Genomic DNA, 18,450 nt, shown 5'->3' with positions numbered 1-18,450 from the left:
TATAACAAATGAAAGTTTTTGAAACTGAGAAGGTATGGAGCAAAATTTGTGTGCAGAATTGACCTTCACATTCACTCCTCTTATGTGTTTTGAGCACAGCTTTTAGATTTATGAAAGTAGTGATGAAGAAAAGATAAAAATTAGATTTGGGAAGATAAGTTTTTTGTAGTATTTAAATATTTTATGGAAATGGAACCTATTTAACATTAAATAAATGATTTCTATCATTCCATAATCCCTTTTCATCTTCATTAAGGTAACAACATTTAATCTTTGTTTGTATATGTACTGTTTTCTATTGTCTTTGTTACTTCCCATATGTATATTCATTTTTGGTAAGGATATGTTGAATTTTAACAATATAATGTTCCATCATACTGTTTAACATGGCATATCGGCAGCCATCTCTTGTTGAACACCTTGGATTGTGATTTTTTTTTTTTTAACTAACCAATAAGTGTTTAGAAATATGATGGGAGCTTGTGTGAGATTGAGCCTAGAGAGAATATATATTTTTTAAACTTTTTATTTTGAAATAATGTCAAATTTACAAAAATTTGAAAGAATAGTACAAAGAACTCATGAAACTCTTTACTCATGTTCACTAATTTTTAACGTTTTGCCACACTTTATTATTTTTTATGTATATACATTTTTTTCCTGAACCATTTGAGAGTTGGTTGCATTTATCATGCCTTTTTAGCCCTTAATACTTAAGTCTTTATTTCCTAAAAATGAGGATAATGACATTATAGATTTGATAGGCCTCCCATTGATGCAGTGATTGACACAGTGCTATAGGATATGTTGACTGAGAAAATGTATAGAGAGGAAAGCAAAAACAGTCTTGATCTGGCCAAGCAAGTGGCATGAAGGCCAAGAAGTAATAGTTATTCATACATTCCATAAATATTGGAGCACCTAGACACTGTGTCGGGCTGTAAGGGATAAAACTGTGAACATAATACACAACGTCCTTAGGAGATTATAATTTATTGTCTGAGGAGAGGGGTGTCAATACAGACAACCAAAGAAGCAATTTTAGTACAGTGAGGAAAGCACTGTGATAGGAAAGACAGAAACCTTGGTTAAAAGGTCATTGATGACTTTGAGAATGAATTACAGAATGCATTACAACTCAAAGGATGAAGACTTTGGAGAAGAAAGGTGGATGCTAGACTGCAGGGAATTAAGGGATAAGTGCAAGAGGTACACTGTAGCTGAATTCAAAAGTAAAAAATAATGAAAGTAAAAAATAATAGTTTAACAAGAGGAGGGTACCCAGAAGAATTGAATATTTTTCTGTCCTTCTCAGCCCCAATAAGCTAGACCAGTTGAGTATCAGAGACTGAGATATTAGAAGGGGAATGAGTGGGATCTAGGACATGGTTAGCTTTGGAGGGGAAAAAAGGGTATTTACTCATATAGAAGTGGAGAGAAGGATGAGAATATGGGTGTAGTTATAGGATACATTTTAGGGATGAAGATCCTCATGATAGATGCAATTTTCTTAGAAATGGAAGGAAGTGAGGTCATAGGAAGAGGTTGAAGGATGAAACCAGGAAGTTGAAGAACTTGGAAACTACTTGTTCCCTCTAAGAACAAGCTTAGAGGGAATGACTTAGAGAGAGGAGAAAAGATTAAGAGTACTGCCAAAGAACAGTTAAGGCCCAGTTGAGGTTCAGTATGAATTGGTAGTGGGCACACTGTTTCTGTGTAGTTCTCCAATAGAGCTCTACTGTCCAGAAGGAGAGTGAGGTTATCCTTAAATTATCAAGGGTTAGGATCATCTGGTTCTTACCTTTTCTATTTTTGCACGGTATAATGAGGTGCATGCAACTTTTCATTACTATTTTGTTTCAATGATTCATTTCAGTGATCTTTTTCTCTTCCTGCATGATAATGAGAACTGCCCTTTTCCACCTCCTTTACCTGTCATTTTCTTCCTTTCTGCATTTTCACAGCATGCTATTTCTCTGAGATGTCCCAGCAAGCAGGCCAAGCGTCACATTGACTTCACAGAAGAACAGGCTGAGCTGACACCTGTAAGTTCTGTAACCATGTCCATTGGGACTACTTAAATTTTATCAGCAAAGAGGAATGCATTCTCTAGAACTCCTGATGGTGAAACCTTGTCATATATCTCAATTTTTTGAACACAAACAAAGCTCAATAAATAAGCAGAAACAAATGAGCAACTGTATGATACAGTACCATTGAATATTAAAACTCATGGTAAGATTATGTTGGTGGTTGTATATCTGGTATAGAGAAATTTTATATCAGAACCTTTTTTATTCTTAAGCTAAGGGCTTCTGTAAATTTCTCAAGATATTACTAAATTTAGCTGTTCTTCAGAATGGGGATATCAAGTGTAATGACTCTTCTGCACTGATGCTTAACAGAAAACCTCATTTCTTCAAAAATGTATCCTCTGGTCCGTGGTTGACAACCCTGGCTGCTTCAGCGCCGCGCTGCTCCATACGGTAGCCACTAGCCACGTGAGGCTATGAAGCACTTCACGTGGTAATCCAAGCTGAGATGTGCTATAAAGATAAAAACACATCCTGGATTTTGATGACTTAGTATGAAAAAAAGAATGTAAAATAAAAGATGCTAATATTTATTTCATCATTTTCTTTTTACTGTTTTAAAAAAGTGGTTACTAGAAAACTTTAAATTACATTTGTAGTTCATATTATATTTCCATTAGACAGTGCTGCTTCAGAGTCATCTATGAAGCATTAAAAAAAAAAAAAAAAATCCCTGACCCCCCACCCCGTTGAATCAGATTCCCTCTGACCTTCCCTTCTCCCCTCCTTCCCTTCCTCCCTCCCTCCCTTCCTTCCTTCCTATCCTTTAAAAATACTGGTAGTAACCCAGTGAATTGATTCCACAACCCACTAATGGGTTATATCCTGCTTAGTGAAAAACACTTCTCCAACCTTACCTTTGGCCCCTCCCCTACATTCTTAAGCATCAGCCACTCGTACTGTAATATTTGCATTGTCATCTACTTGTCTCTTCCGCCTAGGCAGCAGTTCTCAGTCCTTTCAGTCCCAATACCCCTATTTTATAACAAATAATTTATAACACTACTTTTACTATCCCAAATGAAATTCATAGATAATATAACTTACCTACATACCTGTTTTTTGTGTGTTTTTTTAGTGAATTTAATGCCCTAACACCTAGTATGAAGGAGAAATAGCCAAAAATAATTTATATTATAATGTATCTATTTCAGGTTTTAAATTATTGGCCACTTAAAAACTGTATTAAAAGATACAATGAAATAGTCAAATCCTATACCTACTTATAATTAAGAACTTTGGATTTAAGAAAAGTGAGATCAGAAGTCATTTTTACAGGAAAAACAAAGCAGAAATATGGGTGGACCCAGAATTAAAACATGTTATGGCACATAATAGCAGACAAAACGTTCCTGTATATGGTAATTTTAAAAAGGGAAATAACCTTAAATGAAGTAGGGATAATGTGCTGACACAATTTATAGATTGCCAAAGAAAAGAAAATGGTGAAGTACAAATTTCTTGCAAATAAGATGATGCTTATTTATAATTGTAGTGACAAAATTATTCCCTGCCTTGTAGTGTGGGATGAGGTAGTGATAAAATGATTTTTACATTTGACTTTTTACATTACAGATTTCTTATTGTGCTATATTTTAAATAATTCTGAAAGACAGAGTAATTGAAATATTTTAAAATAATCTGTGTTAATGAAACTCAGTGAAATTCCTGCCTTTCATGTCTTTTCATTAATTTAACAGTATCTGGTTCTTAATTCTGTTAAAAGGACTATCAACTCTCTCCTGTCATTTATTTGCATGTGACAGAGTGCACACTGATACTACCAGTTCTCGTATTGGCAAATCTTACTTCAAGCTGGGTCTCCATTGGTGAAATGATTTTCCAACATAATGAATAATTCTTGGTAAATGTTGAACGGGAATTAAGTGCAGGCTTCCCTCAGTTTGTTTTACATGGTAAATAGCATTCCTGAAAGAGTCACTGAATATCAAAATTATATAGAAATACTTTGTTCTTATGTGTAAAATGGAGTTACTGAGTTCTAAACTCAGATTGTTGTCAACAGGAATTCCCATCTATAATAAGGACATTAAAAATTCATGTGTGATGTGGGACTTGTTATTATATGACATTGTTCCGTGCTTGCAGGGCATCTAGCATTTCTGACTTCCCTCCTCATAAATACCAGTAATGCCCCCTTCTCCTCATTGTGACAGCTCAAAATATCCCCAACTTTTTATGAAATGCCTCCTTGAGGGAAGCACCACCCAAGTTGAGAACCACTGAAATCTCCCTTTGCTCTGTCTCTACCCTCCACCCCACCCACAGCTGCCTCCTACTCATCCTCCAGGACTCTAGGCTTTTTCAGAATTACTTTGCTGAGCCCCTAATTTGGGTTTAGACACTGTCTCTACCTCTAACTTGCTCCTATACCACTTAACATACTGTATTATAGTTGCCAGTTATCTCCCTATTAGACTCTAAACTCTGTGAGAGCAGAGAGTGCCTTTGCATCTCTAGTGCCTGGCATGGTTCCAGGTTCAACATTGAATAAATAGTGAATAAATGAAAAAAGGAGGGAAATAGACGAGAGAGAGAAAATGGGCTAATACACCAGTGAAATGGATTAAAAATAGGCTACTGACTTTGTGTTGTTAGTGGTAAATGAAAGAAAATATAAGAAGGCAGGCACTATTTAAATGAAGCTATGTGCATTTTTGTTACCAGCAACGTGTACCAAGACTGAGGCTGATTTAACAGTGTGCCCAGAACACTGTGTCTTTTCCCTTTTCTCAGTCCTCCACCTGCACACCACTCTCCTCATCCCTCTCGCATCTTTCTCCAGTAACCAGTTCTGGGCCGCCCGCACCGCCCTCCTGAGCAATTCTAGAGCAATGCGTGACGGGCGCCAGTAGGGGAAGGTAGATAAGGCATTTATTGAAGGGAAGGTGCTAGCTGCTTCTGGTTTCTAGATTTTCGTTTTTTTTCTACTACAAATAGCTGTAGCTTAGAGGGAACGTGGAGCCCTGGCTAGTGGTTGAGCAGTGCACGGCTGAGAGACTGTCCCGAACACAAAGGGCTTTATGATCTTGTTCAGCTACTGCTTGTAGTCTCATTTTTTTAGATGTGGCGTTTTGGGGGGTCACCAACCATAATGATTATCCTCTTTTTATTTTAAGGTATTTAAACCTTTCAGTATTTTAAAATCAGTAACTTCTACTTCTGGGTCTTTAAACAAATACAGTTAGATAATATTGTTTCTTACTGATCAGATATAGATTTTTTTAGTGATTTGAAGTCTTGAGGTGATTTGAGTTTGAAGACTGATTGAGTGAATTTTGTAAGATCTTTTTTTTTAAGTTTAAACTTGAATTTAATGTCTAGAATTATATTTACCAAAGAACAGTTTGTTTCGATGGCCTCAAGCAGACTTTTTTTTTAATTTGAAAAATAATTATCTGAATATAGATATTCTACTCATTTGGGGGATCTTTATCTGAGAAAGTAACTTTTATGAGTAAGATGAATAGGACTAGGTTTTCAAGAAATTATTTTCTATGTGTTCTACAGAATTACGTAAGAATACGTTTTTCCCATTATATATGAATAACAAAAAATGAATGGGAATAAGAGCAATGAAAGTTATAGTTGCTCTTTTTAATTTTCCTTCTCAGTTTTCTTCCTGGTCTTAGCTGATTGCTAACCTCAAATTAAATTGAATTTTCAGAAATTTCTGCTTACCTGGCGTTTTTATAGGTGAGCCAACTAATCTTTACCTTCAGGGTGATTATACCATCTAGGTAAATGAGGACCTAGAGATAATTTTCTCTCTTCTTATTATTGTTTGACCTTTTAGTGCTAATATTGATGAAAATGTCCAGTTTTTGTTTTAAATCTTAGGGGTTTTTTTGTTTGTTTGTTTTGGTTTTTGTTTTTTTCCCCCCCAGCAGTGGGTGAAAGGGGCAGGTATGCCTGTAAGGTTCATCTTGAACTAAAAGCTAAAAAAAAAAAAATACAGGCAGTGACATACAATATAGCAAACCCAACTCAACGTAGTGTAGATATGAGCAAAGATTAAGTTAATATTATTTTCTGTAACAGTGTTTTAATTTTGAAGTAGTGTATCTTGTTATCAGTGACAATGGACTTTATGAGAGTAGGTGCTGTTCTAGTATTTCTCTCCAAAAAATTTGTTTCTCAAGAATAACTTGATATATATTTAGATTTATAAAATATAATATTATAGAATACTTTCTGTAACTCCACTCAGCTGTGCCATGCATTGTTTTAAATGGTGGTTAGTAACTACATAACATTAAAAAATAAATACTAACTTAGAATTATTTAGGGGTAAGCAAGTCTGAATTATACATATATCAAAACAGCTGCAATTTATACTATATGAGTTTAATAAATACAATTGCAAAAGCATAACTTACAATGTGTTACTAAAAAGGTTTTAAGGGGGAAGAGGTCAGTTAGGGACTATGTTATTCACAAATCATTTTTATGAAAATATACTAATTGAATTAATTTAACCAATTTAAGGGGAAACACTTCATAATATTTTGTTTATATCATTCATTTGCTATACAAGTCCTTTACTTGGGCAACACAGTACTAGTAATACTGATATAATGAGTGAATTAATAAAATTTTACTGAAAACAAGTGATACCATTAGGCAAAATATTTATGGACATTTTTCCTCTTGGTGTGGCTATCATTGATTTGGTCAGAAATACTTGGAGAAGTTTTAAAACTGAGGAAGGAATAGGGATAGTCATTCGTCTTTGACACCTGTTTATTTGTGCTGTGTACACAGCACTCACAAGCACAGCCCTAAAAGACAAATTGCTCTGTGATCTTTGCAGGGTGTGATCCATTTTCCCAGAGCTGGGTGGTCAGCCAGGAGTGGGCTAGGGCATGCCTACTGGCAAAGGTGGTGTCTTTCCCTCCCCCTCCTTTTCTTTTTCTTTTTTTTAATTTGGTCATATTTCACTGAGTTTAGGTAAAATATGAAATTAATGGTAGAGAATCATTCTTGCTTTGTCAACGTTATATTTTAATCACATAAAACCTCCACTGACTTCTATTGCCTTTTTTGTTTGTTTGTTTCTCTCTCTTTTTCTGCACAAGCACTCCTATCTGGACAGGGAAACCTCCCTTCTTCTGAGAAACATTGCAGGAAAACCTTCTCATTTGCTGACCAAGGTGATACTACTTCTTCCACCTGCATGTAAATATTTATTGCCTTATAGGTAGAATGTAATTTCTGTTTTTGACTGTGCTCTCAGATTTCTCAGGTTGTGCTTTCTTATTTTTGTACCTTTGCTCTTAATAGAGGTATTTTTTTCTCTTACTGAAGGTAATTATTTACTGATCTTAATAACTATCAGAAAATACTGAGAGTAGAAAATATTTTCAGTAATTTTTCACTAGTTTTTAACTTTCATAAATACCTGACAGCCTGCCCAAGTGTGTTGCACTTTTTCTAGTTTAACATTGTATTTCATTTTGAAGTCTAAAAATCATTGCTTAATTTTAACTTAACTTCTAATGGTCATCCATGCTGTGAGGTACTTTAGCAAACTTTGTTTTTTAATTTTTGTTTATATTATCAATGCCTCATTTAATTAAACATTTATTTATATAAGCAGAATCTTACTTTACATTAGTTTAATCAAATTGGAAGAGAAGGCTGCAATTTAAATTTCTCAGTTCTCTGCCCTCAGAAAGGTTTGAATCAGTCCAGCTGGATGTTCATTGGGCTGGCATTTTACAACAATTTAAAATCACTTAGCCACTGTCATCATTAACTCAGGAAGAACAGAATAGGAAAGCTGAATAGCTTTCTACCTCTTCACAAGTTATGTTTTTATTTTGTTATTTTATTTAAATAATGTTAAATTCAAGCATGTCAGACTTGGTTATAGATAGTTTCTGAAGAATATACAAAGTAATTATGGTTTATGTCTCTAAGTTTTTATTATTGTATCAGAGGTTTTCTTTAAAAAATTATTTCTTCTTAACTTTATAAACTTGTGAAAGAAGATGGTAAAGCTAAAATTAAAATCTCCATGAATAACAGCTCAAAGAGAAGACTCAAGAATCAGCAATAAAACCCTTTCTTTTGTTTGAGTTTCTCTCCTTAAAGGAGATCTAGGAATAGGGTAGAAGCAGCTTAAAGATGAGGGAAATTTAGAAATCTTAAGCACATGGTAGCCGTGTACTTTATAACCATAGCAAAATTCTTCCCTTTTTCTTAGCTCTTCCTTCTCTCTGGAATCCACTCTCATAGCTTCAACTAGGATCTCTGTTATAGATCAGGTCTCTCTTCCTGAGAGGTCACTGTCAGACATTTCCTGGAAGAGGACCAGCACCTCCAGTTCTGCAGGTCTTCAGCTTCCTTAACCACACTCTCCCTGGGGCCTCACCATTTATATCTCTTTTCTTCTTTTGACGCCTCTGTTTCTGTTCACAATGCTGCCACTCTCCCAGTTACCCAGGTTTGAGGCATCTGGTGCCTTTCTTCTTCTCACTTATTATCTCAAAGCTCTAATAAGCTTGTCATAATCTGTAGGATTGGTTGAGTTCACCCATCCATTTCATTCCCATTGCTACCACCCTAAAGCAGCCTCGTATTTTTTATTAGAGCCACGACTCTTGTCTCTATTTTTGCCTGTCCCTCCTCCAGTGCATTTTGTATACTGCTCTCAGATGAAGTGTAACATACTACCATTTCCATTGCCTGTTTATTCAACAAATATTTGTTTAGTCATGTACTGCGTTAGGTGCCGGGATATACAATAATTTTATATAAAGTGGACATCTTCCCTGCCCTCAGCAGCTCACAGTCTGTTTAGGAATATAGATAAAAAATGTTTACAAGCAAGCATGTAAACAAACTCTAAATCATGTTAAGTGCTATGAAGGAAACAAGGTAAGTAATAGAGAATACTGGGGGGAAGGATTAGGGCTACATTTCCTTTAGATGGTAACATCAGCAAAGGCCCTTATAAGGGGTGACATTTAATGTAAAGCTTGAAGGATGAAAAGAAGCCAGCTTGAGGGTGAAGGGAAATGTTCCAAGTAGAGAGGTCCAGGGAGAAAAAAGTTTGGCATGTTTGAGAAGCTGAAGAAACATTATGTTGCTGGAGCCACAGTAGTTAAGTAGTTGAATGAAAAAATGAGTATCTTGATTTAGGTTTGGAGAGGTAGACAGGAATCAGATCATTCAAGGCACACTAAGGAGTTTTTTTTTTTTTTTTATCCCCTAAATGCAGTGAGAATCTATTGAAGAGAATAACTTCATTCAATAAATATTTACTGAATACCTATTACGTGCCAGACACTGTTTACAACCCTTGAGCTATGGCAGTGAACAGAACAGAGTTCCTATCACAGGGATAGTAGGTGTTTGCAAGTTTGGAACAAATGCAGGCAGTAACTTCTCATCTCCCTTTGCCCAAGAGATGTTGATACTCACTGCAGCGTCAGAGCCATCGCTACTCAGATCCAAGTGGTGGCATTACTGGTGTATGTGGCCAACATCTGACTCTAGCTACCTCTATATACTGCCCTGCTTTTATACAACAAGACATTTGATCAGGAAGGTGACTCAGTAGCATAGAACCTAAACATTTAGGGTGGAGTGGGGGTTGGAGTCAAGGACGAGGGGGCAGAAATTCCTAGATAACCAGAGCCACAGGGACCTCTCGATGTCAGTGCCCTCTACCAGAGCACATGGCTGTTTTGAAGCTGAGTTGAGTTTATACCTCTTTCATACCACCTGTGTGGCAGTCTGGTTCCCCTTACCCAAAAGCATGGTGTCCCAGTTACTGACTCACCTCTGACCTGCACTTTTCCAAACTAGGACTTTGTAACACTCGGTAGTTAGAACACAGTAAAATGAACACAGTAACACTGCTTAGGCCAAGAATGCAAAAAGAATGCTTTGTTTGTTTGTTTCCATCACCAATCCAGTTGTCATTATATCACTGTTAATGAAATAACTACCCCATATACAGTTCTGAGCCAGGAGCCTCTGCAAAAACAATGCCAACCTATTTCTTCTAGGAGCAGCATTAGTGCCAGCACAGGACTATTTTGCCATAAATGGGAGCAGTGGGCAAAAGACACATTGCTGATCTGATGCCCTTAAGTCTCTGGGTACCATTTGAAAGGCTTTCCCTGACCTCCTGAAATAATAATGCATTTTTTTCACTCTTTACTCCCTTAACCTGCTTTATTTTATTTTTTTTCATAGAACTGACCACTAACTGACTTATCCCGTACCTATTTCTTTCTTGTCTCTCGTGAAAGGTAAGCTCCATGAGAGCAGGAACTCTGTATCCCCTGCACTCAAGCCCAAGCCTGCACAGTCTCGACAAACAGCTGTCATGTAAAAGAATGGTCCTCTAGTGACCATCAAGGTTTCAAGGACTGCTGTACTGTTAACCACCCTTTTCTTTGCTTCAGAGAAGTTGTAAAAGTGCTTTTATATTACTGAAAGTCTTTTATTTTTGATAAGCAGTTTTTATTTACTGTTATCCCCAAAGTATATGCTATAATCCTTAAGGACAAAAGGGACTGTGACATGGTAGAAAGAGCAAGTAGTTATTCACTTGGTAACTGCCTGTATGATCTCTGAAAGATAAGTCTTTCTGGGCCTTAATTAGTGCAGTGGACATAATAATAATAACGTTAGCCCCTGCATTATTGAGAATTAAATGAGATAACATGCCTTGTAGTGTGTGGCAAGTAGGTATTCAGTTAATATTAGTTCTCTTCTTAGTGAAAGAATCTGTTTCGTGATTTCTTCAGGGGGAAGTAGACTAGTTGTTACTATTATTATTTTGTCTCTAAGCAGTTTTATAGAATAGAACATTTTGTGGGCATTAAACTGTTCATCAATCCAAGTTTTCTTTGAATCATTTTAATTTACACAACTTTATTGTAATCTGTGAAACAAACTTGACCTCAAAGAAACTGCTAACTACTCTTCAGCTCCTTAATTTCAGTCCCATTGGTTCTGAACCCACAAAGCCTTAATAATTTCTTACTTGAAGGAATTCACTAGCCAGTTCTTTGCAACTGTAACTCTTTCTCTAAGTATTCTAATTTTTACGCTGAAGAGAATGCTGTAACACTTTGTAACCACGGCATTGGCTTTCATTTAATCATAAGATCTTAACGGAGTTTTTGTCCTTTATGTAAATTTGAGGAGGCTTGGCATTTGATGGTTATTGATAGCCACACAGGAGTTTTTCAGGTGGAAAAATAGGTTGTCTCTTGCCCTTTTAAGGGTAGAGGTAGGAGAGAAAGTTAAGTTGTTGTATGTGTGAGGTATCTTTTACTTATGTTTAGGATGGTTGTGAGACAAACAGTGTGAACAAAGGAATAGCCCAAAGATAAGGGGCAGAAAACTTAAGACCTGAGTTTGTCAACTTTAACAAACAGAAGAGAACATGGGATGAATAAAGCTTTGTTCTTTGTATTAAACTTGGCCTGCAGACGTTGAACAGAGATTTGCATTGCCTAAATAAGTAAACTATTAGATGTCTTCTAAGTATATAATCTAAACACATCAGCAAAGATTTATTGACCTTTCCTGTATTGCACAGCACTCTGAGCTTAAAACAATTTCTTCCTTTCTATGGTTGTTATGGTTAAAAGATATAATTCTAGCTTAAATATAGTAGATACAAGCCAACTTTCTGAGGAAGAGCTTATTACCCGTGGGAAGTATAAAACTATGAATCTTGCAATTTGATACAAATATTTTTATTTCCAGTTTTGCTCCAGTGACATTCAAACTCTAATAGTTAGAGGTATTTTGATCAATTGTTTCTTCAAAAAGCTTCTAGCAGGGATTGATTATCCTTGCTAATAAACTGGAGAAGAATAAACTAAAATTTGCCGAGGTTGAAATTAAGCGCACAGTTCTTAAATTCAAATTTGACCAATTTATGTATTTATTAAGAGTAGTATTTTGAGCGAATGGAAGAATAGCTGAGTTTGGATGTTAAAATAGGCCCACCTGGCTGCTCTACATAAAAATGGTTTTTATTGATGGCTAGGAAATCTAATTGGTTTAATGTATGTTAATTGGTTGTTTCTCTTGTTTCTTTAATCCTTTCTTCCTATGTGTCAACTTTTTAGCCTGTGGAGCAGAAACTGATCTGGGAGTTTAAATTAATCTTACAAGTGAATGACTTTTTATGTCAGTGCTTCGAAAGATAGCAATGGTTGTATTCTATTGTATTTGGTAAATAATATCATAATAAAATGGGAGTATGAAAATACTGTTTTGGTATTTATAACCAATATCAGAATGCTGTATTTAAATTTTTATATTCCATTTTTGAATAGACTATTTTTTAAGAGCAGTGTTAGCTTCACAATAAAATTGAGAAGGAGGTACAGAGGTTTCCAATATACCGCTTGCCCTCACACGTACATAGCTTCCCCCATATCAACATCCCCCACCAGAGTGGCACGTTTGTTATAATCGATGAACAAGTGTTGACCATTATTATCACCCAGAGTCCATAGTTTACATTAGGGTTCACTCTTGATGTTGTACATTCTATGGCTTTGGACCAATGGGTAATGATGTGTAGCTATCATTATAGTATCATACAGAGTAGTTTCACTCCCACAAAAATCCTCTGTACTCCACCTGTTCATCCCTCCCTCTCCCTAACCTGTGACAACCATTAATCTTTTTACTGTCTCCATGGTTTTACTTTTTCAGAATGTCATATAGTTGGAATCATACAATATGTAGCCTTTTCAGGTTGGCTTCTTTCACTTAGTCATATGCATTTAAGTTTCCTCCATGTCTTTTCATGGCTTGATAGCTCATTTTTTTTTTTAGCACTGAATAATATTCCATGGTCTGGATGTAGTACAGTTTATCCATTTGTCTACTGAAGGATATCTTGGTTGCTTCCAAGTTTTGGCAGTTGTAGAGAAAGCTGCTATAAGCATCTGTGTGCAGGTTTTTGGGTGGAGGTAAGTTTTCAGCTCATTTCGGTAGATATTAAGGAGCTTGATTACTGGATCATATTGTAAGAGCATGTTTAGTTCTGTAAGAAACCACCGGACTGTCTCCTAAAGTGGCCGCACCCTTTTGCATCCCCACCAGCAATGACTGAGAGTTCCTGTTGCTCCACAGCCTCGCCAGCATTTGACGTTTTCAGTGTTTTGGATTTTGGCCATTCTAATATGTGTGTAGTGGTATATCGTTGTTTAAATTAAAACAACGATAGCAATTCTCTAGTGACATATGACATGAGCATCTTTTCACAGGCTATTTGCCATCTGTGTAAGCTTTGGTGAGTTCTGTTCAGGTTTTTGGCCCAGTTTTTAAATTGGGTTGTTCATTTTCTTGTTGAGCTTTAAAAGCTCTTTGTATATTTTGGATAATAGTCCTTTATCAGATGTGATAATATTCTGATAAATATTTTACAAATATTTTCTCCTAGTCTATGGCTTGTCCTCTCATTCTCTTGAATATTCTCTTTTTCTTAAAAATTTTTTTTGGCTTTGAGGAAATCTTCTAAACATTTTTTAACTTCTGCAGATTAATTATAATATCATAAAAGAATTTGGCCTTTTAGAAGCTCATGTTTATGTTCCAGATACACAAAGCATTGATACTATCAGTTTTTCCTCTTCAGACTTAGAGATTTAAATTTGCTTTTCAGAAATATGAAGTGAAATTCGAAATTATGCCTTGGTAAATTTTTCTTCTTTATAGCAGCCATTTATACCAATATAAGGATGTGGCAAATGAGCCATGAAGAACATACAATTATTATCCCATTGAGAAAACACTCATAAAACTTCTGCTTCCCTCTTTCTCTTCCAAAATATGATGAAATAACTGATTTCATAAAAACCGCTGGAAAATGCTAGTACTTAAAATTCCTGTATAGAATAGTGTGCTCTACTCATCAGAAACACATAGGGTTTGGTAATTTAATAATGATTTTGTTTCTCTAAGACACAGAATTCTAGAAACTGAGAGTTTTAATGACAATAGTCTAGTTTTCTCATTTTATAGCCTGCTTTAAAAAGAAAAAAATGTATCTTACGTTAAAATATACAGTCAACATATTTTCTAATTCTGTAATTTGTTTATTTGCATAAAGGCGGAGGTAGGATGATTTAATCAAAGGAGTATATCTTAGAATCAAGTCTTATCTTACTCCTCTCCATTGTTAAAATGCAATTCTTCATTCTGTGTCTAATTGGGTTTACAGATAGTATTTCCAGACCTTAGTTATTATGTTAATTCACTGGCTGCTTTCATTGAAATGGATCAGATTTCTGGCAAACAGACCCACTGTCCTTCCTAACCACTGTTTTCTTCTCTGTTCCACAGAGTAGTAAATACTAAGCTTGAAATGAGGGGAGTCAGCCTAGAGTGTGAAATGGAAAGAGAAGCAGTTAAAAAATAAGAAAGCCAACAGAATTTAGGAGAACAGGGAATAATCTGTTAAATGAATTGAGTTTTTGTTTTTTTGCCCTAGAAACTTTAGCTTTTTAACGAAGAATAACACATGGATTGTGGTTTTTAATCACAATCCAGAGCAGATAAAGTTCGGCTGATGTAAATAGGTTTCTCTCTCTTTTTTTTTTTTTTTTTAAAGTCATATTAAGTAAAGAAATATATAATATGGCATTTAATGTTTTTCTTAGGTATTTTAGATATTTGCTAGAGCAACCAAAAGCTTAGAATTAAAAAGGAATCCTTTATTATAAGCAAAGGTTTACTTACATGAGTCTTTTTCAATTGGAGATTAATGCTACAGTGTACTATGGCCTATTGCTGGAAAGTACAAGTAAGTACCAGTATTACAGTACTATGTGTTGTTCTAGGAGAAAATAGGCAAATGTTTTAAGTATAGTTTTATTTTATTACTACTTGTAATCTAAATTTTATAAAGTAGAAATTACTGTAAGTTAAATATTTGGAAAATTATATTTAGTATTTTAAGAACTTTTATCCATGAATTAATAAAAACAAAATTGCATTTAGAGACATGAGACATTGATTATATTGTGTGATTGTTCCAAAGCAGAGTAAAACCTAAGAATTTAATGCAGACTCCTCTATTTGTATTTGTATATTAATATGAACATACCTACATTTTTTATCAAGTATTTTTATATGGCTGCAAAGAGATAAATTGATACTGGTTTTTTTGCTATTTTTATGATGATGATATGTTTTCAGTGTAACAGGACAGAACATTACTATGCAAAAGATTGCCTGTACTTTGGAGGGGGTATAAATTCAGAGTCACTGGCAGACCCACAGATACCCTCATGTTTTCCCTATCCTGAAACCTGAAATTTATCTGCTTCAGATTGACAGTCGAGAATTAAACTGTTGGATTAAATTAAAATTAAATTAATTTACTACATCACTAGAATATGAAAATCTAGTCTTATTATAAGAGATCTTCAAGTCTGCATCTTAAAAAATGTTCCGTTATAATATGTCTGCTCTCACTTTGTGAACACGGTTATTTTTAAAATGTTCTCTATATAAGTGTGTGAAGTTATATTCTTACTGAAATTCAATTTTAGCAGCATCCTTAAGTATAAAACGACTTCTCAAAAAATTCTCATTATTTTAGCATTAGTTTATCTGAAGTGCTTTGTGTTCACAGGAAGAACAGGCAGCAAAATTGAAAGCTGAGAAGATCAGAGTTGCCCTAGAGAAAATTAAAGAGGCACAAGTGAAAAAGGTGATATTTGGGCTTTTTCTTGGTTTGGGATTTGTATCTGTTTTACGGATTTATGAAGAATTGCCTTGTTTACGTAACGTAGCTCTAAGATATAGCAAGCTATAGAGGGGTATTTCTAATACATTTTTCACATGTATTGTTTTGTGGATAAAATGCATTATAAAAGAAATACCTTTCTGGTTTTAAATTCTAAAAGGGTAAAACAAAATAGTCTTATTATTATAATCTTACCTGTTATTTTAATTTTTAAAAATGCATTAAATTTGTTTAGTTAGGTTATCTAATACCTAATTTTAGAGTATTTTTCTTGCATAATAAAGTCATTATTTGTGTTTTAATTTATATTTTAGCTAAGGACATTACTCAGAACATTACTCAATATTGGAAGAAATTTCTAGAATGCCTGTTTTTTGGTTTGTATTTAATTTCCTTTTTTCCTGTTATAGCTGGTGATTAGAGTCCACATGTCTGACGATAGTTCTAAAACAATGATGGTGGATGAGAGGCAGACGGTGAGACAAGTGCTGGATAACCTGATGGACAAATCTCACTGCGGTTATAGTTTAGACTGGTCTCTGGTGGAAACCATCTCTGAGTTACAAATGGGTTAGTAGTATCATTGCTATATAATTACTTTTTAATTTCTATGTAATTTCAACAGTTTTCATGTTGATAAAAGCAACTTGAGGCGTCTTTATACTGTATTTTTTTTCTATAATATAACCCTGGACTTTTTACATTGTTTTTATTTCCCCCCAAGTATTTTGACATTTCTTTGAGTACAGTATCATTTCCAGTTCACTTCAGATTTTTTTATGGCCAGAACAAAGTTGTTCTCTTTTTTTAAGGGAACAAAATATTTTTTTCCCTTCAAATAAGAACCGAATATATTGAACACATTTACTAAAGACCGTTACATTTATTCACGTTTGTACTGAAGTCTTTATACCAACATTTGACTTTCAGGGGAAACATAAAGCACATCTTATTTTTAGCTAGATGTACTAAGTCTTAGTTTCCTATGTTTTGTAGTTTGGTATGGTGTTTTCTAACTTTAAAAATCCCTCATTTTTTATATCATCTTTGACTCTTTTAAAAAGTGTTCTTTTTGTAATACTGTGTGATTACAGAAACCTCGCAATAATTATTTTATTAGGCTTTAGTCAATCAGTAATCAATTTCAACTTGCTATTTTGTTTAAAAAATGTATTTGCATTGCTCTTACTACCTATGATATCTTTAAATATTTCACAGCAGTTTCCAGAGAAATAAAAATTTAATTATTAACACTTTTCTCTCAGAACGCACATACACAACCCCCAAAACCAACCCATAAGTTAGAAGTTTATTAATATGTATAAACATGTATTCTAATAATACTTCCCTATAACTATTCTTAGAGAATTAGAAAGGTTTGAGTTCATAGATGTAGTGTCACCATACACAGAAAATGTTTGGATGATAGTTTTTAGAATGTTTCCATGGCCATAGTTAAAGATCCATAACTATCATTTAATCATATTTGGCACAGTGATTCAAATATAATATGTAGTCATTCAGTACTTGGTGAATGAATAAAAGAAAAGAAAACAAGGGACTACTAAGAGCCCAAAATAAGATGGTGGAAACAAACTATTACAAATGTAAATCATTCAATTAAACAACAGAGATTATTAGAAAGCATGAATGAACAAAATGCAACTGTTTGCTGTTTACAAAAGACCTTTTACCTAAAGACACAGAAAGATTCAAAGTAAAAGGAATGTGGAAAGACACTAACCAAAAGAAAGATAATATTAACTATGTTATTATCAGGCAAAATAAACTTTAAGCAAAGTGCATTACTAGAGATAAAGAGAACCATATATCTTCATCAGGAAGATATAATCATTCTAAATTTTATCTAATAATAGCATTAAAATGTATAAAGCAAAAGTTGACAGAACTACCAGGAGAAATTCACAAGTCTACCTTCATAGTAGAAACTTTTCACCTAAGAATCTTTTCAGTGATCAGTATAATCAAGCAGACAAAAATGAATATAGATATATTTAGAACACTAATAACAGGAAAATATACATTCTTTACAGGCAGAAATGGAGTATTTCCAAAAATTGATTCCGGTATGAGGTTATAAGCAGCTCTCAAGAAATTTCAAAAAATCATTATCTCTAGAATATGTTCTTTGAACATAGGTTCAATATATAGGACAAGTTCTTTGATTCCTAATTTGGAAATTAGAAAATACATCTCTGTTTAAATTTAAACAAAACTCATAGATGAAAGAAGAACTCATCTTGGAAATTTTTTGAATGACAAGAAATGAATGCTGTTAGAAGCACTTAATACCAGAATTTATGAAATGCAACTAACATGTTGGGGTTTTTTTAAGGGTGGGATGGGCAAAGGCTGAAGAAGACCTAGATTCTAGTCCTGATCCTTCCATGTAGCAGCTGTGTGACCTTGCTGAAGTCACTTAACACCACGAGGGCATGTTTCCTTATTTGAAAATAGAGGGAAGACTAGATAATCTTTCAGGGGTGTCAGTTAAGGGTTTTGCTGTGAATTACTTCGCAAGGTTTCTTGTCTTTTATGCAGTTCTGATGAATAGTAACAAAATGCTGATATTTT

General features: G+C 34.4%; 2 protein-coding genes across 6 annotated transcripts in view; one reads left to right on the top strand and one right to left on the bottom strand.

Moving 5' to 3' along the window:
• The window catches only part of ABI2 (abl interactor 2), a 146,783-nt gene that overhangs the window by 11,040 nt on the left and 117,293 nt on the right, over window positions 1-18,450 (bottom strand). The gene's annotated exons all lie outside the window — the stretch shown is intronic.
• Window positions 1-18,450, top strand: part of RAPH1 (Ras association (RalGDS/AF-6) and pleckstrin homology domains 1) — an 88,639-nt gene that overhangs the window by 47,076 nt on the left and 23,113 nt on the right. For 3 of the 5 annotated variants that reach the window (XM_059928509.1, XM_059928506.1, XM_059928508.1), the window contains exons 5-6: window positions 15,742-15,819; window positions 16,266-16,425. In XM_059928509.1, coding sequence (XP_059784492.1) covers window positions 15,742-15,819; window positions 16,266-16,425 — 238 coding nt within the window. Of the gene's footprint in view, window positions 1-1,964; window positions 2,046-7,192; window positions 7,268-15,741; window positions 15,820-16,265; window positions 16,426-18,450 lie in introns of all 5 variants that reach the window. The other 2 variants (XM_059928511.1, XM_059928510.1) reach the window with 1 other exon arrangement.

The sequence above is a fragment of the Balaenoptera ricei genome, chromosome 7, assembly GCF_028023285.1.
Source record: "Balaenoptera ricei isolate mBalRic1 chromosome 7, mBalRic1.hap2, whole genome shotgun sequence".
Lineage (NCBI taxonomy): Eukaryota > Metazoa > Chordata > Mammalia > Artiodactyla > Balaenopteridae > Balaenoptera > Balaenoptera ricei.
The sequence above is the reverse complement of the archived record's forward strand: the minus strand, read 5'-3'. Positions and strand labels throughout refer to the sequence as shown.